At 40.7% G+C, this 22613-nt stretch overlaps 1 protein-coding gene across 1 annotated transcript in view; it reads right to left on the bottom strand.

The window, feature by feature from the left end:
• Positions 1 to 22613, bottom strand: part of NfI (Nuclear factor I) — a gene marked incomplete in the record, with an annotated part of 283358 nt that overhangs the window by 36461 nt on the left and 224284 nt on the right. Inside the window, 4 exon segments of the mRNA XM_069309428.1 lie at positions 2055 to 2189; positions 4353 to 4522; positions 7691 to 7820; positions 21657 to 21823. Of these exon segments, the coding sequence (XP_069165529.1) occupies positions 2055 to 2189; positions 4353 to 4522; positions 7691 to 7820; positions 21657 to 21823 (602 nt within the window).

The raw sequence follows: 22613 nt of genomic DNA, 5'->3' as shown, positions 1-22613 counted from the left end.
TCCAGTTTCCCTGGTTCCCTGTTCCAGGGGTTGTGTGTCTTGGCTTGTCTTTGGTGTAATTACGTCTAGCCAGCCTGCGGTCTACCTTTCATGCCCATAATGTTCGGAAGTATGCTGCTCTTGCAGCTGTCTTTGGTAATATATCTTGGGTTGACATTCGGGCACGGGTTTTGGAGGTCGAACAGGGTCCTAGCCACCAGATATCATGAATGTTCCAGGCCCTCTACGGCCTTGTATTGCATTGGGGAGCCTGTCATGGTCGTCAATATCTACTTTGCCCTGAAGTGCTGCTGCCTCCTGGTTAAGTACCAGTTTTTTACCTATCTGTGGTTAGTTAGCTTCAGGGAGCCAACGGGGCTTCCCACAGAAAATCAACGTTGAATGTAATGAAACGCCATTTTCTGAGCGAGCCCCGGAGGCCTTCCCTCCGGTCGGTGGTCTTCATCATTCAGGAACTGGGGTGGTGGGCTGCCGCCCCCCCTCCCCCTTAGGGGGCGGGGGGCGGTAGCACCAATGAGTGGGAGTACTAGTTGGATGAAGTGTTGCTTGTTTTTCTTTCTGGGAGAGTTCTTTTGCTTTTTTTGGATGTAGGTCACAATTTTCACCAGATTGTGGTCTGTTTTGTTTCACCTATCTTTCTGGGTGCCTTTCCTGGTCAATGACAATTATGACATACTTTAAATGTAAAGTGTTCATGGGCTATGGCTACCTGCGCCTCTCTCAGGGGGCCAGGTTCTGGCTTGTGGTCCCCGGTAGGCAAAGGAACTCCTGTGACTGTTGACCCCAAACTAATATAGCACTATATCAGTTCGAATAGCTTCAGGAAACCTCCAGGGCTCGCCCAAAAATGGCATTTCATTACATTCAACACTGGTTTTTTAACTTTGTATTGCCTAGAAAATGAATTTGTCACTAACAGCAGTACAGTATATTCATTATACAATACTAAAATGATTCAATACTTGGTATTTTGATGTATAGAGTTGCATAATTCTTTACTGATAGCCTTCATTTAAATAAGATCAAATACTTCATAGTTGCTCTTCATTGTAAAAATAATATAATTCCACAAGATGCTTACCTGTTCTAAGCCTGTTCTAATCAACTTTCTTTGTTGACTAAATATTTATTTTGACTGTGTTTACCTTACCAGAATGCACTACACCAGCATTAACAACTACATTAATACGATGTTTTCTCTCAATCTGTCTATAGCACTACTCATCAGCCGGCAGCAGTAATCAAACCATGCACTTGTTGTATTCCTCACCAAACATCGTGTTAGGCTCAGGAAGCTCCTTTTAATGCACATTCCTTGTGAGCAATGGTCAAGTCTAATTTCTTGAAACCCTGTTAATTCTATTTTATTCTGGTTATAATTAACACAGAGCTTTGTTGGTTACCGTGCCTACTCTAACACAGCTCTGGTGGTTACCTACACTACACAGTATTAACTGGTTACTGTGATCACTAATACAGATCCTTCAGGTTACTGGGACTATACTAACATTAGAGCTCTGCTGATTACCTTGACTATATTAACATAGCTCTGCTGGTTACCATGCCTACACTAACAGAGAGCTCTGCTGGCTACTGTGACCACTAGAACAGATCTGCTGGGTTACCATTCCTATAATCACATGGAGCTCTGGTGACTACTGTGATCACTAGAACAGATCTGCTGGGTTACCATTCCTATAATCACATGGAGCTCTGGTGACTACTGTGATCACTAGAACAGATCTGCTGGGTTACCATTCCTATAATCACATGGAGCTCTGGTGACTACTGTGATCACTAGAACAGATCTGCTGGGTTACCATTCCTATAATCACATGGAGCTCTGGTGACTACTGTGATCACTAGAACAGATCTGCTGGGTTACCATTCCTATAATCACATGGAGCTCTGGTGACTACTGTGATCACTAGAACAGATCTGCTGGGTTACCATTCCTATAATCACATGGAGCTCTGGTGACTACTGTGCCTATGCTAACACAGAGCTCTGCTGGTTACTGTGCCTACACTTAAGAACATTCGACTATGACTCACCTGGCCGTGCTGGTGATGGTGTTGGTGGTGAGGGGGATGGGAGGGAGGATCATGGCGGCTGGTGATGGCTAACCGAAGTGGACCGTCCTGTTGATACATACGCACACCTCCAAAGCTAGCGCCACACACAAACATCTATGAGGACCGCCCATGAGTTATTCAAAAACACTTAGGATTGTTACATTGCAGGCCTTGCTTGGACAATAATACAGGGTCAATGATTTTGAGCTTGTTAAGGGAGGCTGGTGATGCACTCATGTCAGTACATCAACCAATGAAATTAGTAGATGAACGACTTGTGCAGTACTGTACATCTTATCAAAATTAAAATTTAATTTATTCGCTTAGGCTATCGCTAAATAATTATCGGACTTAAACCATGAATAACTAATGGACGGTCCAAAGAGACTTCATGCTGAAGGCACACAGCAATATCTATCTAGGGTCAATGCAAATTGTCAAACAAATGCAGAAAAATATGACCAAAATATAACTTCACAGCAGGATACCATCAACACTATTATTTCATAAGGCATTAAGAACCTAGTTCTTACAGTTACAAGAACATGGCAATGACCCAATCAAGATGCCAAGCGCTTTCACAAAAGGTTATTGTCACATTACCTTGCATAAGTTGGACCGCTTGCTTGACTTTAAACCATAATAAAAGTGTAGCCAAAATAATGCGTGTTAACCCTAATATTCCCAAATCGCTCACAAAGGTGATTAGTAGCACTAAGTTATATACTGTGACTGATTTGCAACATTTAAAATGTGTTTTCTATAAATAATTTACCTAATGGCTACAGTGTCTAGTGGCCTACAAGTCGGTTTCTATCAACGATCTCGACAAGAACGTTTAACAAATAATTTTTGTACTAACTGGAACCAATTTTTTGCAATTTTAATTTTCAGGTGACTACCATATAGAGTAAATAAATATGAACAGTGCACATATCAATATGGTACTACCAGATGGGACAAAAATGAAGGTACAGTATCAACAAACCAAATTTTGACTAATGCTTATCTAAGCACTTACTGGTGTTCACTTAATAATAAACAATAATTTTTTATGACGGAAAAAAATGTAATTCCAAGCTGCAGTGCAAAATACTGCATTCTGCATCACTACTGAGATTGAGCATATCTTCTATACCAAAATGCAACATCTGTAGTGAAATTCAGTATCCATACTCTAGCAAGATGCAGCATCCCTACAAGTGAGGTGCAGCATCCCTACTAGTGAGGTGCAGCATCCCTACTAGTGAGGTGCAGCATCCCTACTAGTGAGGTGCAGCATCCCTACTAGTGAGGTGCAGCATCCCTACTAGTGAGGTGCAGCATCCCTACTAGTGAGGTGCAGCATCCCTACTAGTGAGGTGCAGCATCCCTACTAGTGAGGTGCAGCATCCCTACTAGTGAGGTGCAGCATCCCTACTAGCGAGGTGCAGCATCCCTACTAGTGAGGTGCAGCATCCCTACTAGTGAGGTGCAGCATCCCTACTAGTGAGGTGCAGCATCCCTACTAGTGAGGTGCAGCATCCCTACTAGTGAGGTGCAGCATCCCTACTAGCGAGGTGCAGCATCCCTATTAGTGAGGTGCAGCATCCCTACTAGTGAGGTGCAGCATCCCTACTAGTGAGGTGCAGCATCCCTACTAGCAAGGTGCAGCATCCCTACTAGTGAGGTGCAGCATCCCTACTAGTGAGGTGCAGCATCCCTACTAGTGAGGTGCAGCATCCCTACTAGTGAGGTGCAGCATCCCTACTAGCGAGATGCAGCATCCCTACTAGCGAGATGCAGCATCCCTACTAGCGAGATGCAGCATCCCTACTAGCGAGATGCAGCATCCCTACTACCGAGATGCAGTACACAGTATTATGAGGCAGTAATTCAAGGATGCTTATGTATCTGACCATGCATGCTCATCTTTCCTGGTACTGTAACATTAATTTTAAATCATGATGCAACATAGCAATAAATAATAAAATAGAAAATAAAAAAACAGAGATCCATAATATGTGGGGTATTATGCTTTTGTGCAATCAGCTAATAGGTCATTCTAAATGGAAACTTTGCCAGTATAAGCCAATTCAACTCCAAAAGAGAACTTGAATTCTATTGTCAAAATGTTGTTTATGCTTCAAAAATAACAAAGAATTCTTAAAAAGTTTGCTTCAGAAATTAATCTCGGTAGTAAAATTAAATCCAGTAAAGAAGCCACACTGAACATGAAACAGATGAAACGATAAAATGAAAAACTATTAAGCAATCCACAACATGTCTGCTAGTTACCTGCGAGACTGGCGGCGCAGATGTCGCTGGGGGTGGTGGACTAAGGCCATCATCTCTGCGGTCAGGAGGGGACACATCAGGCAGGATTGGTCCACCATTACCACTCCCGCTTGAGGAATGTGGAGGTGACACTGGGCCGGGTGACACACTGCCACTGTGTGCCAAATCAGCTGAAGACGGTAATATGTTTCTCAGATTGGTAAAAAAAAACCAGCGTTGAATATAATGAAACGCCATTTTCTGGGTGAGCCCCGGAGGCTCCCTGGAGCTATCAGGTTGATACATGTTTATTAGTCGAAGGCATCAGTCAATTGGAGTTCAGCCTACTGGGGGACCACGAGCCAGAACCTGGCTCCCCCCTCAAAGAGGCACAGGGAGCAATGACTTATGGAAACCCCTATGTATTTGGGAGCAGTCCATGTCTGTTATCGACTGGGGTTGGCACCCAGAAAGGTAGGCGTAACAAAACAGACCCCACAAGGTAAGAAAAATTGCAACAGGAGGGGGGGGGATGGGGGGGTGCTCCTCTCAGAAAATGCTGGTTTTCTGAGAGGAGCCCTTTGACCCTGGAGCTACCTAACCAAAGACAAAAAGAGGGACTTACCCAGGCGGCGGTCGTCACTCTCTCTTCAAGTCGAAGTCGAGACAACTGGCTGCAACCTGCGATCCAAATTCACACCTAGACGACTAGGACCAGGAATGTTGATGAGATAACGTGCGGCCACGACCCAGTTCAATCTCCAAAAATCCCCGCACCCGAATGTCAGCCCAGGACATACTGCCGAAAATGGCAGTCTAAGCAGTAAATTTACGAACATCATGAGCATGAGGATAGATCACAGGCTGGCTAGACTTAATGACCCTGCGGACAACCTGGGAGACCCGAGCCCTGGAACAGGGAACGAGGGAAACTGTATCAACCCAAAGCACATTCCTGGCCACAGAAGCCGAGGTGCGTAGGTAACGGCGAAGAGCCACAACTGGACACAACACATGATGCACCCCCAAGCTTGATCAACCAAGCATCAATGACCCAAGGGCTCCTCAGGAAAGTCGCCGTCTCATTCTTCGCCAGAAGAGGAGGAGACAGCTGCAACTGAACAAACCAACTACCAGAACTGAAGGATGAAGGAATGAAGGAGAAGAAACCTCTGCTCCAGGAGGGGGGAGGACCTCCCCCCTGTTGCTCCCGGTCCAGCTGTTGCTTCGGGTCCTGGCTTGCTTGGAGAAGTTCAGACTCCCGCACAATTGTTTGAGCAACTGTCGAGTGACCCGGAAACCCAAAAAAAAACAGCAGAAGGCAGAACTGCAGCCAAAGCAACGACTCCGGAGGGAGAGACAAGGAAGAGGTCCGAGAGTCCCACACGAGACCTAGCCAGGTCTGAAACTGAGACGGAAAGAGATGAGACTTCCTCCAGTTCACCAGGAACCCGAACCCAACAAGCTGGAAAAGAACCAGATCTCTGGCGAGCAGACAAGCAGACTGGCTGGGAGCCCACACCAATCAGTTGTCAAGGTAGGCCAGAACCCGAATCCCCAGCAGATGCAGCCATGTCACCACAACCCGGTAAAGATGCAGGAATACGCGAGGTGCCAGATTCAAGCTAAAAGAGAGCTGTAAGCTGACACCCTACCACAAAATCTAATCAGTCCCTGAATACCAGATCAATAGGAACATGTCAATAACTGTCACTAAGGTCCAGGGACACTATCCAGGCACCCAGCTCCAAGAGAAGCCGGACCTGAGACAGAGTGGTCATCCGAAAGGAGGGGCAAGGAATCCAAAGGTTCAGATGGGACAAGTCCAGAATGAACTGCAGATCCGCACAGTCCCGTTTTGGCACTGGAAACAGGCGGGAAACCCACCTGAAAGATGGGTGTTTCAACCATGCCCAAGTGCACTCATTCTGAGATGACCCGATGGAGTGCAGGGGAAGAATCCTGCCCGTTAGCCCCCCCCCCCCCCGCCCAATGCCACCACAGGCCGGTGGATATGACTTGGAACACGCACAAATTGTGGGACAAAGTGTGAGCAAACAGTGTGAGCCTCCCCCCCCCATCGCCCTATCAACAGGGCAAACCGCGAAAGGGCTGATGCCCCTTATGAGAAGCCTGCCGATGAACAGAGCGATCACCATGCTGACCACATGCTGCTGGCAACGTCGGCTCAGAAACTGGCACCAATGACTTGCCCCGACTTGCAGAACACCGAGCCCTAGCACAACCCTTTCGAGAATGGCCAACCTGGAGAACCAAAAAGTCAGACATTAGGACGACAACTAGATGAAGTCACCTGCAGAACCTGCGAGACTACAGTCTCTGCAAACAGCAATGGATCAAATGGCAATGAAAACCTAAGAGCCAGGGCCCAAGCGGATTCCAAAAAAAGGAGAGAGCACAGTCTTACAGTACGTGAGGCAAGAAGCAAAGAACAGACACACCACCTCCTTGAGAATAGGCACAAAAAGCTTCAACAGCGCGGCTTCAACAGTCGCCTTTTAGTTGTGACTTGTTTCGTTAGCATAGGACAGTGGGTGTTATAAAGGCGGAGAGTTTTTTGAAGAAATGATTGCACTGCTAGGTTGATGTCCCCTATGTTACCTAATTCGGACTCCCAGTGGATATTAGCAGCAGCAGCTATAAAATTGCCTATAGCAGTTTCATTGTGCAGCCTAAAGCTTATCTCTCTTGTCTCTAGAGGTGGTTTGTTAATGTTGGTTAGGAGAAATGTGGGGTAATTGTCTGTGGTCCTATCAATGATTATCCATGAAGTAAGTGGAGAGGTTGTGTTAGTCCAGATGTAATCAAGAGCAGAGGCAGTACTATCAGTGATTCTAGTAGGTCTAGTGATTAAGGGTATGAGGAAGCAGGAATTCATATTGTTTTCATATTTATTCATATTCATATTTATATCATATTTATTCATATTCATATGATAGTAATTCATATTTATATAGTTTCTTGTATATTGTTTTCCTAATTTTTGTTATGCTTGAAATGCTCTGCATATTAGTAGCTTTAGGCACTGTATTTGCGTTATGAATCCTCCACTGTTCATGTATCGTCTTTATGTATGCACTCTTGCCTAGCTAAATATTATTATTATACTGTATACAATTGTTGGATAAAATACATGTAAAGCTAACTGAAGCTATTTTAGTTAAGGGTTAGGCTGCTGATGTCACCCAACCAGTTACTGGCCAGACTCCATGTTCTTTAGACTGGCCAAGTAATATGCACATCATCCACTCCCCACTGCATGATATCAAATGAAAACAAATGATATATTGTGTGATATAGTACTGCTTGAAAATATCCAAAGAGGAAGAATGGCTTACCTGTGGATCTGATGATTGCTACAGGTCTTGCCATGGGCGGTGGTGGTGGTGGTGGCAGCATAGAGCCTGTGGTGTAGTAGCCGCCTTGGATTTTGGTTGGGCTCCGAGATACACCAGGCGGGGATGCTTGCTGAAGAAGGAATTGTGATGTGTGTTATACTCTGCTAATTAATATTCCAGTATGTGCATTCTGACCTAAATTTACAAACATTGAAGTGTTCACAATCCTTACATAATATCATTAATATTTCCTGCCAACTAACACTCGCTAAAGCACTTCACCGACTCTCATACTCTAGTATAACTCTCACACACAGTCTTCATTAGGGGTGCTTAGTTAAATTTAGGTAAATATGTTTAGGTAAATATCTAAATCAATGTTTAAATACCAATTAATTATAGTTCACTTATTCTAATATGATATATATTAATGAGTAATAATAAACTCCTAAATTTATTTGTGTAATCCTGTATATGTATATGTATATGTATATATATATATATATATATATATATATATATATATATATATATATTAGTATATTTTGGTAGCAGTCTTTCCTGTAGACATATTTTATTAAATATGACCGAAAAAGTAAGATTAATAATTCTAACACGAATTTTCTCAATCTTTCGTACATTATGCTTCACTGTTGGAGGTAAATCAAAAATCACTTCTCCAAAATTCATTTTTATTTCTAGTCTGACGCGACACGGGCGCGTTTCGTAAAACTTATTACATTTTCAAAGACTTCACAAATACACAACTGATTAGAACTTGCATTTCCCTGATTTTATATCTACTTTTGAGTGAGGTGGGAAGGGTGATGTGGCATTACATTTGAGTGAGGTGGGAAGGATGATGTGGCATTAGAGGATATTAATAGGGTATTAAAAGTATCAACACAAGACAGAACACGAAACAATGGATATTGAATAGAAGTGTTTGTAGAAAGCCTATTGGTCCATATTTCTTGATGCTTCTATATTGGAGCGGAGTCTTGAGGTGGGTAGAATATAGTTGTGCAATAATTGGCTGTTGATTGCTGGTGTTGACTTCTTGATGTGTAGTGCCTCGCAAACGTCAAGCCGCCTGCTATCGCTGTATCTATCGATGATTTCTGTGTTGTTTACTAGGATTTCTCTGGCGATGGTTTGGTTATGGGAAGAGATTATATGTTCCTTAATGGAGCCCTGTTGTTTATGCATCGTTAAACGCCTAGAAAGAGATGTTGTTGTCTTGCCTATATACTGGGTTTTTTGGAGCTTACAGTCCCCAAGTGGGCATTTGAAGGCATAGACGACGTTAGTCTCTTTTAAAGCGTTCTGTTTCGTGTCTGGAGAGTTTCTCATGAGTAGGCTGGCCGTTTTTCTGGTTTTATAGTAAATCGTCAGTTGTATCCTCTGATTTTTGTCTGTAGGGATAACGTTTCTATTAACAATATCTTTCAGGACCCTTTCCTCTGTTTTATGAGCTGTGGAAAAGAAGTTCCTGTAAAATAGTCTAATAGGGGGTATAGGTGTTGTGTTAGTTGTCTCTTCAGAGGTTGCATGGCTTTTCACTTTCCTTCTTATGATGTCTTCGATGAAACCATTGGAGAAGCCGGCTTCTCCAATGGTTTCATCGAAGACATCATAAGAAGGAAAGTGAAAAGCCATGCAACCTCTGAAGAGACAACTAACACAACACCTATACCCCCTATTAGACTATTTTACAGGAACTTCTTTTCCACAGCTCATAAAACAGAGGAAAGGGTCCTGAAAGATATTGTTAATAGAAACGTTATCCCTACAGACAAAAATCAGAGGATACAACTGACGATTTACTATAAAACCAGAAAAACGGCCAGCCTACTCATGAGAAACTCTCCAGACACGAAACAGAACGCTTTAAAAGAGACTAACGTCGTCTATGCCTTCAAATGCCCACTTGGGGACTGTAAGCTCCAAAAAACCCAGTATATAGGCAAGACAACAACATCTCTTTCTAGGCGTTTAACGATGCATAAACAACAGGGCTCCATTAAGGAACATATAATCTCTTCCCATAACCAAACCATCGCCAGAGAAATCCTAGTAAACAACACAGAAATCATCGATAGATACAGCGATAGCAGGCGGCTTGACGTTTGCGAGGCACTACACATCAAGAAGTCAACACCAGCAATCAACAGCCAATTATTGCACAACTATATTCTACCCACCTCAAGACTCCGCTCCAATATAGAAGCATCAAGAAATATGGACCAATAGGCTTTCTACAAACACTTCTATTCAATATCCATTGTTTCGTGTTCTGTCTTGTGTTGATACTTTTAATACCCTATTAATATCCTCTAATGCCACATCATCCTTCCCACCTCACTCAAATGTAATGCCACATCACCCTTCCCACCTCACTCAAAAGTAGATATAAAATCAGGGAAATGCAAGTTCTAATCAGTTGTGTATTTGTGAAGTCTTTGAAAATGTAATAAGTTTTACGAAACGCGCCCGTGTCGCGTCAGACTAGAAATAAAAATGAATTTTGGAGAAGTGATTTTTGATTTACCTCCAACAGTGAAGCATAATGTACGAAAGATTGAGAAAATTCGTGTTAGAATTATTAATCTTACTTTTTCGGTCATATTTAATAAAATATATATATATATATATATATATATATATATATATATATATATATATATATATATATATATATATATATATATATATATATATATATATATGTCGTACCTAGTAGCCAGAACTCACTTTTTGGCCTACTATTCAAGGCCCGATTTGCCTAATAAGCCAAGTTTTCCTGAATTAATATATTTTTTCTAATTTTTTTCTTATGAAATGATAAAGCTACCCATTTCATTATGTATGAGGTCAATTTTTTTTATTGGAGTTAAAATTAACGTAGATATATGACCGAACCTAACCAACCCTACCTAACCTAACCTAACCTATCTTTATAGGTTAGGTTTGGTTAGGTAGCCGAAAAAGTTAGGTTAGGTTAGGTTAGGTAGGTAGTCAAAAAACAATTAATTCATGAAAACTTGGCTTATTAGGCAAATCGGGCCTTGAATAGTAGGCCAAAAAGTGAGTTCTGGCTACTAGGTACGACATATATATATATATATATATATATATATATATATGTCGTACCTAGTAGCCAGAACGCACTTCTCAGCCTACTATGCAAGGCCCGATTTGCCTAATAAGCCAAGTTTTCATGAATTAATTGTTTTTCGACTACCTAACCTACCTAACCTAACCTAACCTAACTTTTTCGGCTACCTAACCGAACCTAACCTATAAAGATAGGTTAGGTTAGGTTAGGTAGGGTTGGTTAGGTTTTGTCATATATCTACGTTAATTTTAGCTCCAATAAAAAAAAATTGACCACATATATAATGAAATGGGTAGCTCTATCATTTCATAAGAAAAAAATTAGAGAAAATATATTAATTCATGAAAACTTGGCTTATTAAGCAAATCGGGCCTTGAATAGTAGGCATAGAAGTGCGTTCTGGCTACTAGGTACGACATATATATATATATATATATATATATATATATATATATATATATATATATATATATATATATATATATATATATACACACACAGTACTGTATAGGTATGTGCCTGTATTGCATTCCTCTCTCTCCTCTGTGATCAGCCCTCTTGCAACTATAACTCCATCTCTGGCTGGTGCAGGAAGTTTTGGGTTTCCCATCGAGACCTTGACCACTTTCTAATCAGCCTAAACTTTCCCTACTTGGTTTACTTTATGGCCTGTGTGTGTTTTTAGGTGATGTACCATATTTTCCTGTGGGCATCCTTTCACAGCAGTTGGGATTATGTGATGTATTCCCCACCATACTTATGTAAGATCTCATTACTATAAACCCAATGTACCTTCTTTGTGTGTGTGTGTAATTACCTAAGTGTAGTTACAGTAGTTTGTGTGTGTGTGTAATTACCTAAGTGTAATTACCTAAGTGCAGTTACAGGATGAGAGCTATGCTCGTGGTGTCCCGTCTTCCCAGCACTCTTTGTCATATAACGCTTTGAAACTACTGACGGTCTTGGCCTCCACCACCTTCTCACTTAACTTGTTCCAACCGTCTTCCACTCTATTTGCGAAGGTGAATTTTCTTATATTTCTTCGGCATCTGTGTTTAGCTAGTTTAAATCTATGACCTCTTGTTCTTGAAGTTCCAGGTCTCAGAAAGTCTTCCCTGTCGATTTTATCAATTCCTGTTACTATTTTGTACGTAGTGATCACATCACCTCTTTTTCTTCTGTCTTCTAGTTTTGGCATATTTAATGCTTCTAACCTCTCCTCGTAGCTCTTGCCCTTCAGTTCTGGGAGCCACTTAGTAGCATGTCTTTGCACCTTTTCCAGTTTGTTGATGTGCTTCTTAAGATATGGGCACCACATAACAGCTGCATATTCTAGCTTTGGCCTAACAAAAGTCATGAATAATTTCTTTAGTATATCGCCATCCATGTATTTAAATGCAATTCTGAAGTTAGAAAGCATAGCATAGGCTCCTTGCACAATATTCTTTATGTGGTCCTCAGGTGATAGTTTTCTATCTAGAACCACCCCTAGATCTCTCTCTTTATCAGAATTCTTTAAAGACTTCTCAGATAATTTATAGCTTGTGTGGGGGTCTATGTTCTCCTATTCCACATTCCATAGCATGGCATTTATTCACATTAAATTCCATTTGCCAAGTGGTGCTCCATATACTTATTTTGTCCAGGTCTTCTTGAAGGGCATGACAGTCATCTAAATTTCTTATCCTTCCTATTATCTTAGCATCATCAGCAAACATGTTCATATAATTCTGTATACCAACTGGTAGATCATTTACGTATACAATAAACATCACTGGTGCAAGAACTGAACCCTGTGGTATTCCACTTGTGACATTTCTCCATTCCGATACATTGCCTCTGATTACTGCCCTCATTTTTCTATCAGTCAGAAAATTTATCATCCATGTTAGAAGCTTACCTGTCACCCCTCCAATATTTTCCAGTTTCCAGAACAACCTCTTATGTGGAACTCTGTCGAAAGCCTTTTTTAGGTCCAGATAGATGCAGTCAACCCAACCATCTCTTTCCTGTAATATCTCTGTGGCTCGATCATAGAAACTGAGTAAATTCGATACACAGGATCTTCCAGATCGAAAACCATACTGTCTGTCTGATATTATATCATTTCTCTCCAGGTGTTCTACCCATTTAGTTTTGATTAGCTTTTCCAATACTTTCACTATTACACTTGTCAATGATACAGGTCTATAATTGAGGGGGTCTTCCCTGCTGCCACTTTTGTAGATTGGAACTATGTTAGCCTGTTTCCACCCGTCTGCTACGATTCCTGTACACAGGGATGCCTGAAAGATCAGGTGAAGTGGAATGCTGAGCTCAGATGCACATTCTCTCAGAACCCATGGTGAAACGCCATCTGGGCCAGCTGCTCTGTTCTTCCCGAGCTCCTTTAGCATATTTTCCACTTCATCTCTAGACACCTCTATCCGCTCAATGTTGTTCTCTGGAATTCTTATTGTGTCTGGTTCTCTGAAGATTTCATTTAGTACAAACACACTTTGGAACTTTTCATTTAATGTTTCACACATTTCCTCTTCATTTTCCGTGAATCTGTTTCCCATTTTCAACCTCTGGATATTATCCTTTACCTGCAATTTGTTGTTTATGAATTTGTAGAATAGGCCCGGTTCTGTTTTACATTTATCTGCTATCCCTTTTTCAAAATTTCTTTCTGCCTCTCTCCTTACTGCTGTATAGTTGTTTCTCGCATCTTTGTATCGCTGGTATGTTTGGGGGTTTGGCCTCTTCCTATACTGATTCCATTTTTGTGTCTTTTGGTCTCTTGCCCTCTCACAATTTCTGTCGAACCAATCCTGTTTTCTGGCCCTGCATCTCTGTTTTGGTATGAATGTTTGTGTGCCTTCCTCGTATAGTTTTAAAAATTTGGCATACATTTCATTTACTTCCCTGCCTAGCAACAATTCTGTCCAATTACACTCATTAAAAAAATTTCGAAGTTCCCCATAGTTGCCTCTCCTTAAATCGAGTTTATCAACGGTTTCAATGTCCCCATTTTCTTCTAGATGATATCTTAAAGCATATTTAATGTCTAACAGGACGTGATCACTCTTTCCCAAGGGAGGAAGGTACTGGATGTCAAAAATCTCTTCTTCTTTCCTGGTGAATACTAGATCCAGTACTGACGGTATATCTCCTTCCCTCATTCTTGTGGCTTGCTTTATGTGTTGATACAAGAATGTCTCCAGAATGAGGTTCACAAATCTGCATGTCCAAAAGTCCTCCGTTCTTGCTTCATAGGCCTCCCAGTCTATTGCTCTAAAGTTGAAGTCCCCCAGTATCAACAGTCGTGATTTATCTTTATCTGCTTGTACAATAATATCTCTCATGACCATTATGAGGCCCCTCTCGTTTGTCATCCAGTTCTTCCTTTGTCCATGTGTTGCTTGCTGGTGGGCTGTAGGTATTTACAATTATCAGCTTATCATCCTGATTCCAGACCTGCAATGCCATTATGTCAATATCTCGAGGGTTTTCAAATATTAACTCTTTTACCTTCAGGTGTTTTTTCACCAGTACAGCCACTCCTCCTCCCTTCCTAGTTTTCCTCTCACGTCTCCAAACTGAGAAGCCTCTTGGGAATATGACTTCATTTATTATATTTCCTTCAAGTTTCGTCTCTGATAATGCAACAATATCTGGGACCCTAAGCTGGATTATATCTTGCAACTCCAAAGTTTTTGACCTCACTCCATCTATGTTGGTATATACAATTTTCAGGAACATGTTCCCTTTTCCTTTGCTCTTTACTCCCCCTTCCACTACTGATCTTGTTGCTTTGTTTTTATGTACCATTTCACAAGCTTTCCAGTCCCTGTCACTTTGTAAAAAAAAGAATTTCTGTCTTCTTCATTTCTATCCCCATTTAGACGTTTTGCCTCAATTAGGTTCATTTTCAGCTTTTCTCTGTCTTCCTTGGAGAGGTCTTGTCTTATTGACCAAAGTTTGCCAACCTCATCACTGCAGTTTCCTGGCATTTCTTAGCACTTCCATCATGTTTTTCACTCCATTAAACGTCACCCTTAAGGGGCGGTTCTTTTCTTTCTCATATTTTCCTATTCTTCTAAAATCACTGACATTTTCCTTTGAGCCTTCTCCTAAACCTACTATTTTCTCTATGATTTTCATCTCTTCTGCCGCTCGGTCCACCCTAGATGGAATTTCCTTCTCTAAACATCCAAAAATGATTATGGACTTAGTTCTATCTGCAGTGTTTTGTACCAGTTTACTGTTGGTAACCAGTTCTTTCCTAATTGCTTGCCTAATTTCTGCTTCTTGTTGGTCATTTCTGGTTTTGACTTCCGAACACACTTCTTTGATAGTCTCTTTCTCTTTTACAACTTCAGCATATGTCGCTTTTATTTCTTCTTTATACTTTTCTATTTCTTTATTCACCTCCTCTATGTGAGTTGTCAGTGAAGTTTCCAGTTGGAGATCCTTACCTAACTCTATGTTAGCCCTTAGGCTTGCTTGGAGTTGTTCACCATATGAGTCTATCTTTTTGTTTATTTCTTCAAAGTCACCACACTTCACTTTCCATGCCTCATTTTCTTTCACTAGTTCCTTGATTTGCTCCTCCTGATTTGTTACCTTGTCTGTTAATGCAGTAATAATCTTACCTTGTTGAAGCATACTCCCTTTTAGAGTGCAAAGCTCACTCCAAAGAGCTCCATTGTCCTCTTCCAATTTAAGCACTTTTTCTTCATACTTCTTTTGCATATCCTCAATTATCTCTAACCTGCCAAGAACACCTCCTTTCCTTATATCTTGTGGTGAGAATCCTTTGAAACCATCATCTGATGGTGTGTCTACCTTCTCAGTGGGGGTGGTGGCGGCGGCCATCTTTGTTTCTTGTTCTAGACCAAAACAAACTTTTCCACTCTGCTATTTTCACTCACTTTTACTTGTTTATTGTATTTTAATTGCTTTTACTCTTCCCTGAACCTTTATGTAACCTGGGACACCACTGTAGCCCTCAACCTGTGCCCAATACTTAGGTAATTCGATATTTCCAGGAGCTTGCTGCAGTGTGACTCCTGCCTCCTCCAGCCCAACTGTGTGTGTGTGTGTGGGTGTGTGTACTCACCTAATTGTGCTTGCGGGGGTTGAGCTTTGGCTCTTTGGTCCCGCCTCTCAACTGTCAATCAACTGGTGTACAGATTCCTGAGCCTACTGGGCTCTATCATATCTACATTTGAAACTGTGTATGGAGTCAGCCTCCACCACATCACTTCCTAATGCATTCCATTTATTAACTACTCTGACACTGAAAAAATTCTTTCTAACGTCTCTGTGGCTCATCTGGGTACTAAGTTTCCACCTGTGTCCCCTTGTTCATGTCCCACCCGTGCTGAAGAGTTTGTCTTTGTCCACCCTGTCAATTCCCCTGAGAATTTTGTAGGTGGTTATCATGTCTCCCCTTACTCTTCTGTTTTCCAGGGATGTGAGGTTCAGCTCCTTTAGCCTTTCCTCGTAGCTCAATCCTCTCAGTTCCGGGACGAGCCTGGTGGCATACCGCTGAATCTTCTCTAACTTTGTCTTGTGTTTAACTAGGTATGGACTCCAGGCTGGAGCTGCATATTGTGTGTGTGTGTGTGTGTGTGTGTGTGTGTATGTGTATGTATGTGTGTGTGTGTGTGTGTATGTATGTGTGTGTGTGTGTGTGTGTGTATGTATGTATGTATGTATGTATGTATGTATGTATGTATGTATGTATGTATGTATGTATGTATATATATATATATATATATATATATATATATATATATATATATATATATATATATATATATATATATATATATATATATATATATATATATATATATATATATATATATATAAATAAATAAATAAATTTCAAGGATTTTCAAGATTTGGTTCCATGGAGGTCTCATAATTCATTCAGACTGTTCAAGGATGTTTCAGACCTCAACTGGGTTCATCAATCACCATGTCATGCAGGGTCAATGGGCTCCATGCTAACAGCAGACATTTATTGCATACCAAGCGTTTGCAGTGGTATGAATTGGCGCCTTAGCAAACCTGCCTTCTGTGCGGCTCAGCTCTCCACCTTCATTTGGATTGTGCTCGTATGGTCCACTGCCTCAACCATGGGGGTTCAGATCATTCTCTTATCCTGTGGGGGTTGAACTCTGAGAATAGCTCAGCTGTTGGCTTCTCAGCATTTAGTCCTTCAGTTGGTTCCTATTCGGGGCATGTTGAAGCAACCCGTTCTCTTCATTTGCCATAGTGTACAAAATCTACCGTCCTATCCTAACCAGAAATGCACAAACCCAGAGCAACCCAACTTACCTAACCAACCAATGCATTGAAAATTTAGATTTTTGTGAACTGTTACTTTTCAAAGCATTTTCCATTTGGTAAGTTGGTTAACATACTATAACAATGTATTAGTTGAGAAGATAGGTTGGTTGACTGTTCTCGTGCGGGCTCTTGCTACCATCTGATCTTTTTCACTGTTGTCCAATCTTAATGGAATGATCATTCAGTAAGACTACTATCCTCTGATATTGCTAGATGCTACCTATCTACCTAGATATTGCTACCTACTTAAAATTATCTGTTAGATTAAGGACCTGCCCGAAACGCTGCGCGTACTAGTAGCTTTACAAGATTGTAAATACTATGCTATGTATTCTCACAAACCCAATGTACCTTCTTGTATATAAATAAATAAATAAATAAATAAATAAATAAGATGTTCAGCCATTGGCAGGTGGACTTGTTTTCCTCTGCATGTGTGTCTTGTTGGCTCTAATGTGGCTGGTTCAATTCACGTTTCCAGCCCTTCTGGCCTATTTTCTCAATCCTTTCACTTTGTGAGTGTGTCTCCCAACAGATTAGTGGCTTATCATATCTGGACAGCTGTAGAAATATTTGTCGCATTTGTGGCTTTGTTTGCAGTTTGTTTCTGTCTCGGTTTTCATTGTGATGAATCTTTTTTTTTCTCCTGGTTTTCTTAAATTTCCTGGGAGATCGTTTTATTCATTTACAGCTGTGTCCTTTCTGATTAAAAATATGACAGCTGTCTATGGGGAAGGGGAGGGGAGGTCCTTTCATGATTGATTCTTAGTTGGTTCAATTCATATTTAATGTTAAATTTTCATAATGATAACATTACACATGTATTATAGTTACAGTGATAAGTGTTTGTTACTGTACGTGTATTTTTATTTTACTTTTATACTGTACTCTATTTTTAAGGGGCGGCTAAATTGTTGGCAATTCCTCCTGCCTGGGGGTTAGTGGCTCTCTTCTGCCCCTCGGTGTGTACCGCTTTTGTTTTCTCCATGGTTAGATAGCGCCCTTTTTGTTTTCTCCATGATGAGATAGCACCAAGGAGCCTTTTCAAAATACCAGTGTTGAATGTAATGAAACTCCTCTTTCAGCTAAGTCCTTGGTGGCTTCTCCACCCCCACTCCCCTTTACATGGCCTTTGGTTTTTGTTGTCCTGGCTAAATGACTGAGGCTTCTGAGGGAGCAACAAACCTAGTCATGCAGCCACCTGGTGGTGTGCAAGTGTTATTAGTGAGTAAACTGCTTCATGACCAGGTGCTTTGCTTGATTTAGGGTCTCATTTTCTTGTTTTCTACCTTGCTGTTTCTATTGGTTAGCCCACTATGGAATGAAAAAGCAATGTAAAGGATCTGGGAGTAATCATGTCAGAAGACCTTACCTTTAACCCTTAAACTGCGCATGGCGTATATATACGCCCTGAGTAACATGTCCCACCGTGCGCATGGCGTATATATACGCCCTGAGTAACATGTCCCACCGTGCGCATGGCGTATATATACGCCCAAGGATGCCAGGCCTGATTCAAATGGCCCCGCGGCTACACGGGGTTCACATTAGTTTCCTCAGGGCTCTTGTAAACAGACGCCATTTAAAAAAAAACCTTGGGGAATATTCTCACGTGTGAGAGGCACAGTACAGTTGGAGCAACCAAGGCTGGTGCACGCAGCATGAGCGAACAGCATTGTTGTTCAGCTTGTGACCACAGCATCGTCAAAAAATGTCAAAATAAATATATAATTGCTATTATTTAGCGATGACAATATTACAGATGACCCCTGACTGTGATATAAATAACCAGGGTTGTGATAATAGCAGGATTGTTGTAATAATTAGTGATGAGGGAGGAGTGATGCTGAGAGACGGAGGGAGATAGCATCATTTACTGACTGTGTGGCCACCTGTTATTGTTTGCATTCACCATACCAGGTCAGTGGTTCTCTGTGGTGAACACAAATGTAGATACTTATTACACTAATACATTATATATAACAGCAAAATGATTATGCTGCGAGGAGCTATTTGGGTGACAGAGGTGACGTCGTCTGCATGGTTTGTCTGTGTGGAGGGTGGCCACTATGCTCTTTGGGCACTCTACAAGCTTAGGTGTACAGTTATGGTGCATACAACATGTAGATACTTATATATAATATGTGTATATAGTGTAATAGCACTGCAAACAGTATTGTTGGGGGAGAAAGTTTAGTGCGTGTGACCTTGAATGAGTGAGGGAGCCGCCAGCTGACTGTGTGTATAGCGACGATTCTTAGTGCCTGAACTAACTATATCAGCTTAGCTGTACAGTTGTGGTGAACAAAACATATACTGTAATACTTATATATAACATCTGTATATAGTGTCATAACACCACAAACAGTATTGTTGGGGGAGAAAGTTTAGCGCGTGTGGCCTTGAGTGAGTGAGGCAGCCGCTAGCTGACTGTGTGTATAGCGATGGCTCTTAGTGCCTAAACTAACTATATCTGCTTAGCTGTATACGTGTGGTGAACAAAACATGTAGTTTCTTATATATAACATCTGTATATTGTGAATAAAATATAAAATAGGATGGTGGGAGGAAAAAGTGGGCGAGTGAGGCGTTGTTGAGGGAGTGGCAATGAGTGGTTGCTGCATGGTGTGTGGCGGTAACTCCTCGTTGCTTTTCGACTCATAATACCAACTTAGTGGTTTGTTATGGTGAACAAAACATGCAGATACTTATATATAACCTGTGTATAGAGTGTAATAGCAGCAAAACTATTTGTTTATTGTTTTATAAACATAATAATTGAATCACTAATATGCACACTATACTTTTGAGTATAGCGATTATTCACCACTTTTATTATATAAATATATTACAATACACACTACTAAATAATATTACTGCAAAAAAAAAATAAGAAAAAATCAGAGACATAGAAATAATTAAGTGATAATATCTTTGTGGCAACTCCCACCTGTCAGCTCAGGTGACGCTGACCGGCTCTGACGACCACTCTGTCAACGCCCACTTTTTGCCAGACTTCCTCGGTCATTTGCGCCCAAAATATGTCGCCTATGATTTTTTTTCCCGTGCTCAGGGAACACAAATTAACATTTTAAGAAGACAAAATAATTTTTTAGAATTTTTTTTTTCTTGCGCACAGGGGTGTAAATGTCCTCAGGACCCCTGAGCAGTGGAAGGGTTAAAGAACACAATAAAGTGGCTGCCACGACTGCAAGAAAAAAGATGCAAAATAGCCCCCATTGAAAAGCACAGGTGCAATAGATACACTTGGAGAGAACTTTATTAATATCAAAGGCCGAGACTTTTCAACGCTCTCCCATTACACATAAGGGGCATAATTGGCTAGTCTCTCATGGTGTTCGAGAGAACTCGGACACCTCCAAAGGATACATGATCAACCAGGCTGTGAGCAGCTGCATCATGTTGATCGTCGGAATTACCACAAGGTAACCACAAGGTAAGGTAGCTAACCAAACTTCTGGTTGCTGTCTCTTGATTAGGACGATATAATATTCCCTGCTCCTTATTACTTGGTAGAGTGGGCCAGGTTAACCTCGGATTCCTGGTAGGCTTATACCCTGGAAACACAAACTGTAACTGTCTCTATTTTCCGCTTGTTACAACTTGTAATGAAGTTGTAACATCTTGGCTTAACATGTTTATGACGTATTAGAATGATGTTACAACTTGTTATATTGGTTGTATTAACTGGTTAGGTGGTGTTAAAACTTGTTTGAACGTTGTAGCAACGTCTTAGTTTCGGTGTGTGTTTGGCGGGTAATGACTCATATGACCTGACGTGAATTGAATTTGGTGGGGTTATCCAGGTACCTAACATAACAGAGCCACCAAGGATCCACCAGAAAGAGCCATTTTATTACATTCAACCCTAGGTTCTTTTTTATGTAGAAGTCCATATATTTTTCACATTCCATCCACAGTCACTACAGGTACTATCATTCATCTGTGGAGTACATGTTGATTTATTTACTTGAGAATAACAATATCACATGTAAAATTTATAGGGGATCTTGGTAGTACAGCCGGGTTCGTTCTCTACACACATCTGAGAATTCTGGGTTCGAATCCCGTGCGAGAGAGAAATGGTTGGGTACATTTCCTATCACTTAATGTGTCTGTTCACCTAGCAGTAAATAGGTACTCAGGAGTTAGTCAGCTTGTTGTGGAGTTGTATCCTGGGCGGGGTTAGTAATTCAACCTTGGTTACCTCGATATAAGCCTAACGTGTATGAATACACGTTGCTTGCTTGTCCCTCGACACAATGAATCATTATTAATTATAAAACTTCCTCTGTCATACCACTCTTATTAAGATGATCTTGCATTACAGCTTAATGGTAGTCCTGACTCCTTTACACTATGTAGCACTACAGTGTGAAGCAAAGAATTACTTATAAGGGAAGTGTAAAAATTTTAAATTTTCCCCATGGATTCATAGGTAAATATTAGCAGGAAAAAATATAAATCCTCCTCATTGCTTACCTGAGAATGCTGTGTGTTCTGTGCTTCCTGACAGACAAGTGTGACAAAATCGGAGAAGGTATCGTGGCCGTTTTCATGGTATTTAGTGGGCGAGGGTGGACCTGCTTCGTGGTAATAGCTTGGTGCTGCAGCCATGACTGTACTGCTTAGTGACATGGGCGGCAACACTGTGAAATTTCACAAGTCATGTAAACAAAGCAATTTAGCATAAAAATGATAATATAAATGAAACAAGTCTTACATTATGGCTGCGAATGATCTATGGATCATGAAAGCTTTCATATCGCTCTCACTGTCTTTCTGAACTTCATTAACTCTCATCATATATATTACTGTGGGCTTGGGTAAGCATGTATGCAAATGCACTAGTAAGGAACTTGATTATTTAAAACAGACCACTCCTGCACACTGTTTATCTATCCTGAGTCCACATACATGCATCTATTATTACATGTCATTCTCACACATCCACTTCCTTACATATGTACATACACGTTTATATTTTTTTTATATTGTTTTATACTGTAATACATTTTATATTTATGTTGCAAAGCTATTTACAAATATCAGAACAGAAGAAGACTGCATCCTGCTACAGGACCTGAACTAGCTCTAGGCGTACTCTTAAAAAAATAGAAAATGCGACTGGACTTCAACCCTGCTATATTTATCTCGATATTGAAGAAGGTCTCGTGAAAAAAAATAAACAAGGAAGGACTATACGCAATAAAATCACAATAACGTGATATATCTCAGAAAATCATTGAGCTACAAGCTTGGTGCATCTACATTCCTAGTAGAACCCATTCTTCTGTTTGGATAGTACTTTTTGTAACTGTGGGCCATTGTATATAAACGTAATGGACAATTAGATACCTGTAGTAGAATTTGGTTCTATTCACTTTATAGAGTAAAAAAAAAAAGCTTAAATATTTTTAGGCCTAGTATATCTCATAG

The sequence above is a fragment of the Procambarus clarkii genome, chromosome 65 (assembly GCF_040958095.1).
Source record: "Procambarus clarkii isolate CNS0578487 chromosome 65, FALCON_Pclarkii_2.0, whole genome shotgun sequence".
NCBI lineage: Eukaryota > Metazoa > Arthropoda > Malacostraca > Decapoda > Cambaridae > Procambarus > Procambarus clarkii.
This window is presented reverse-complemented; position numbering and strand designations above follow the sequence as displayed.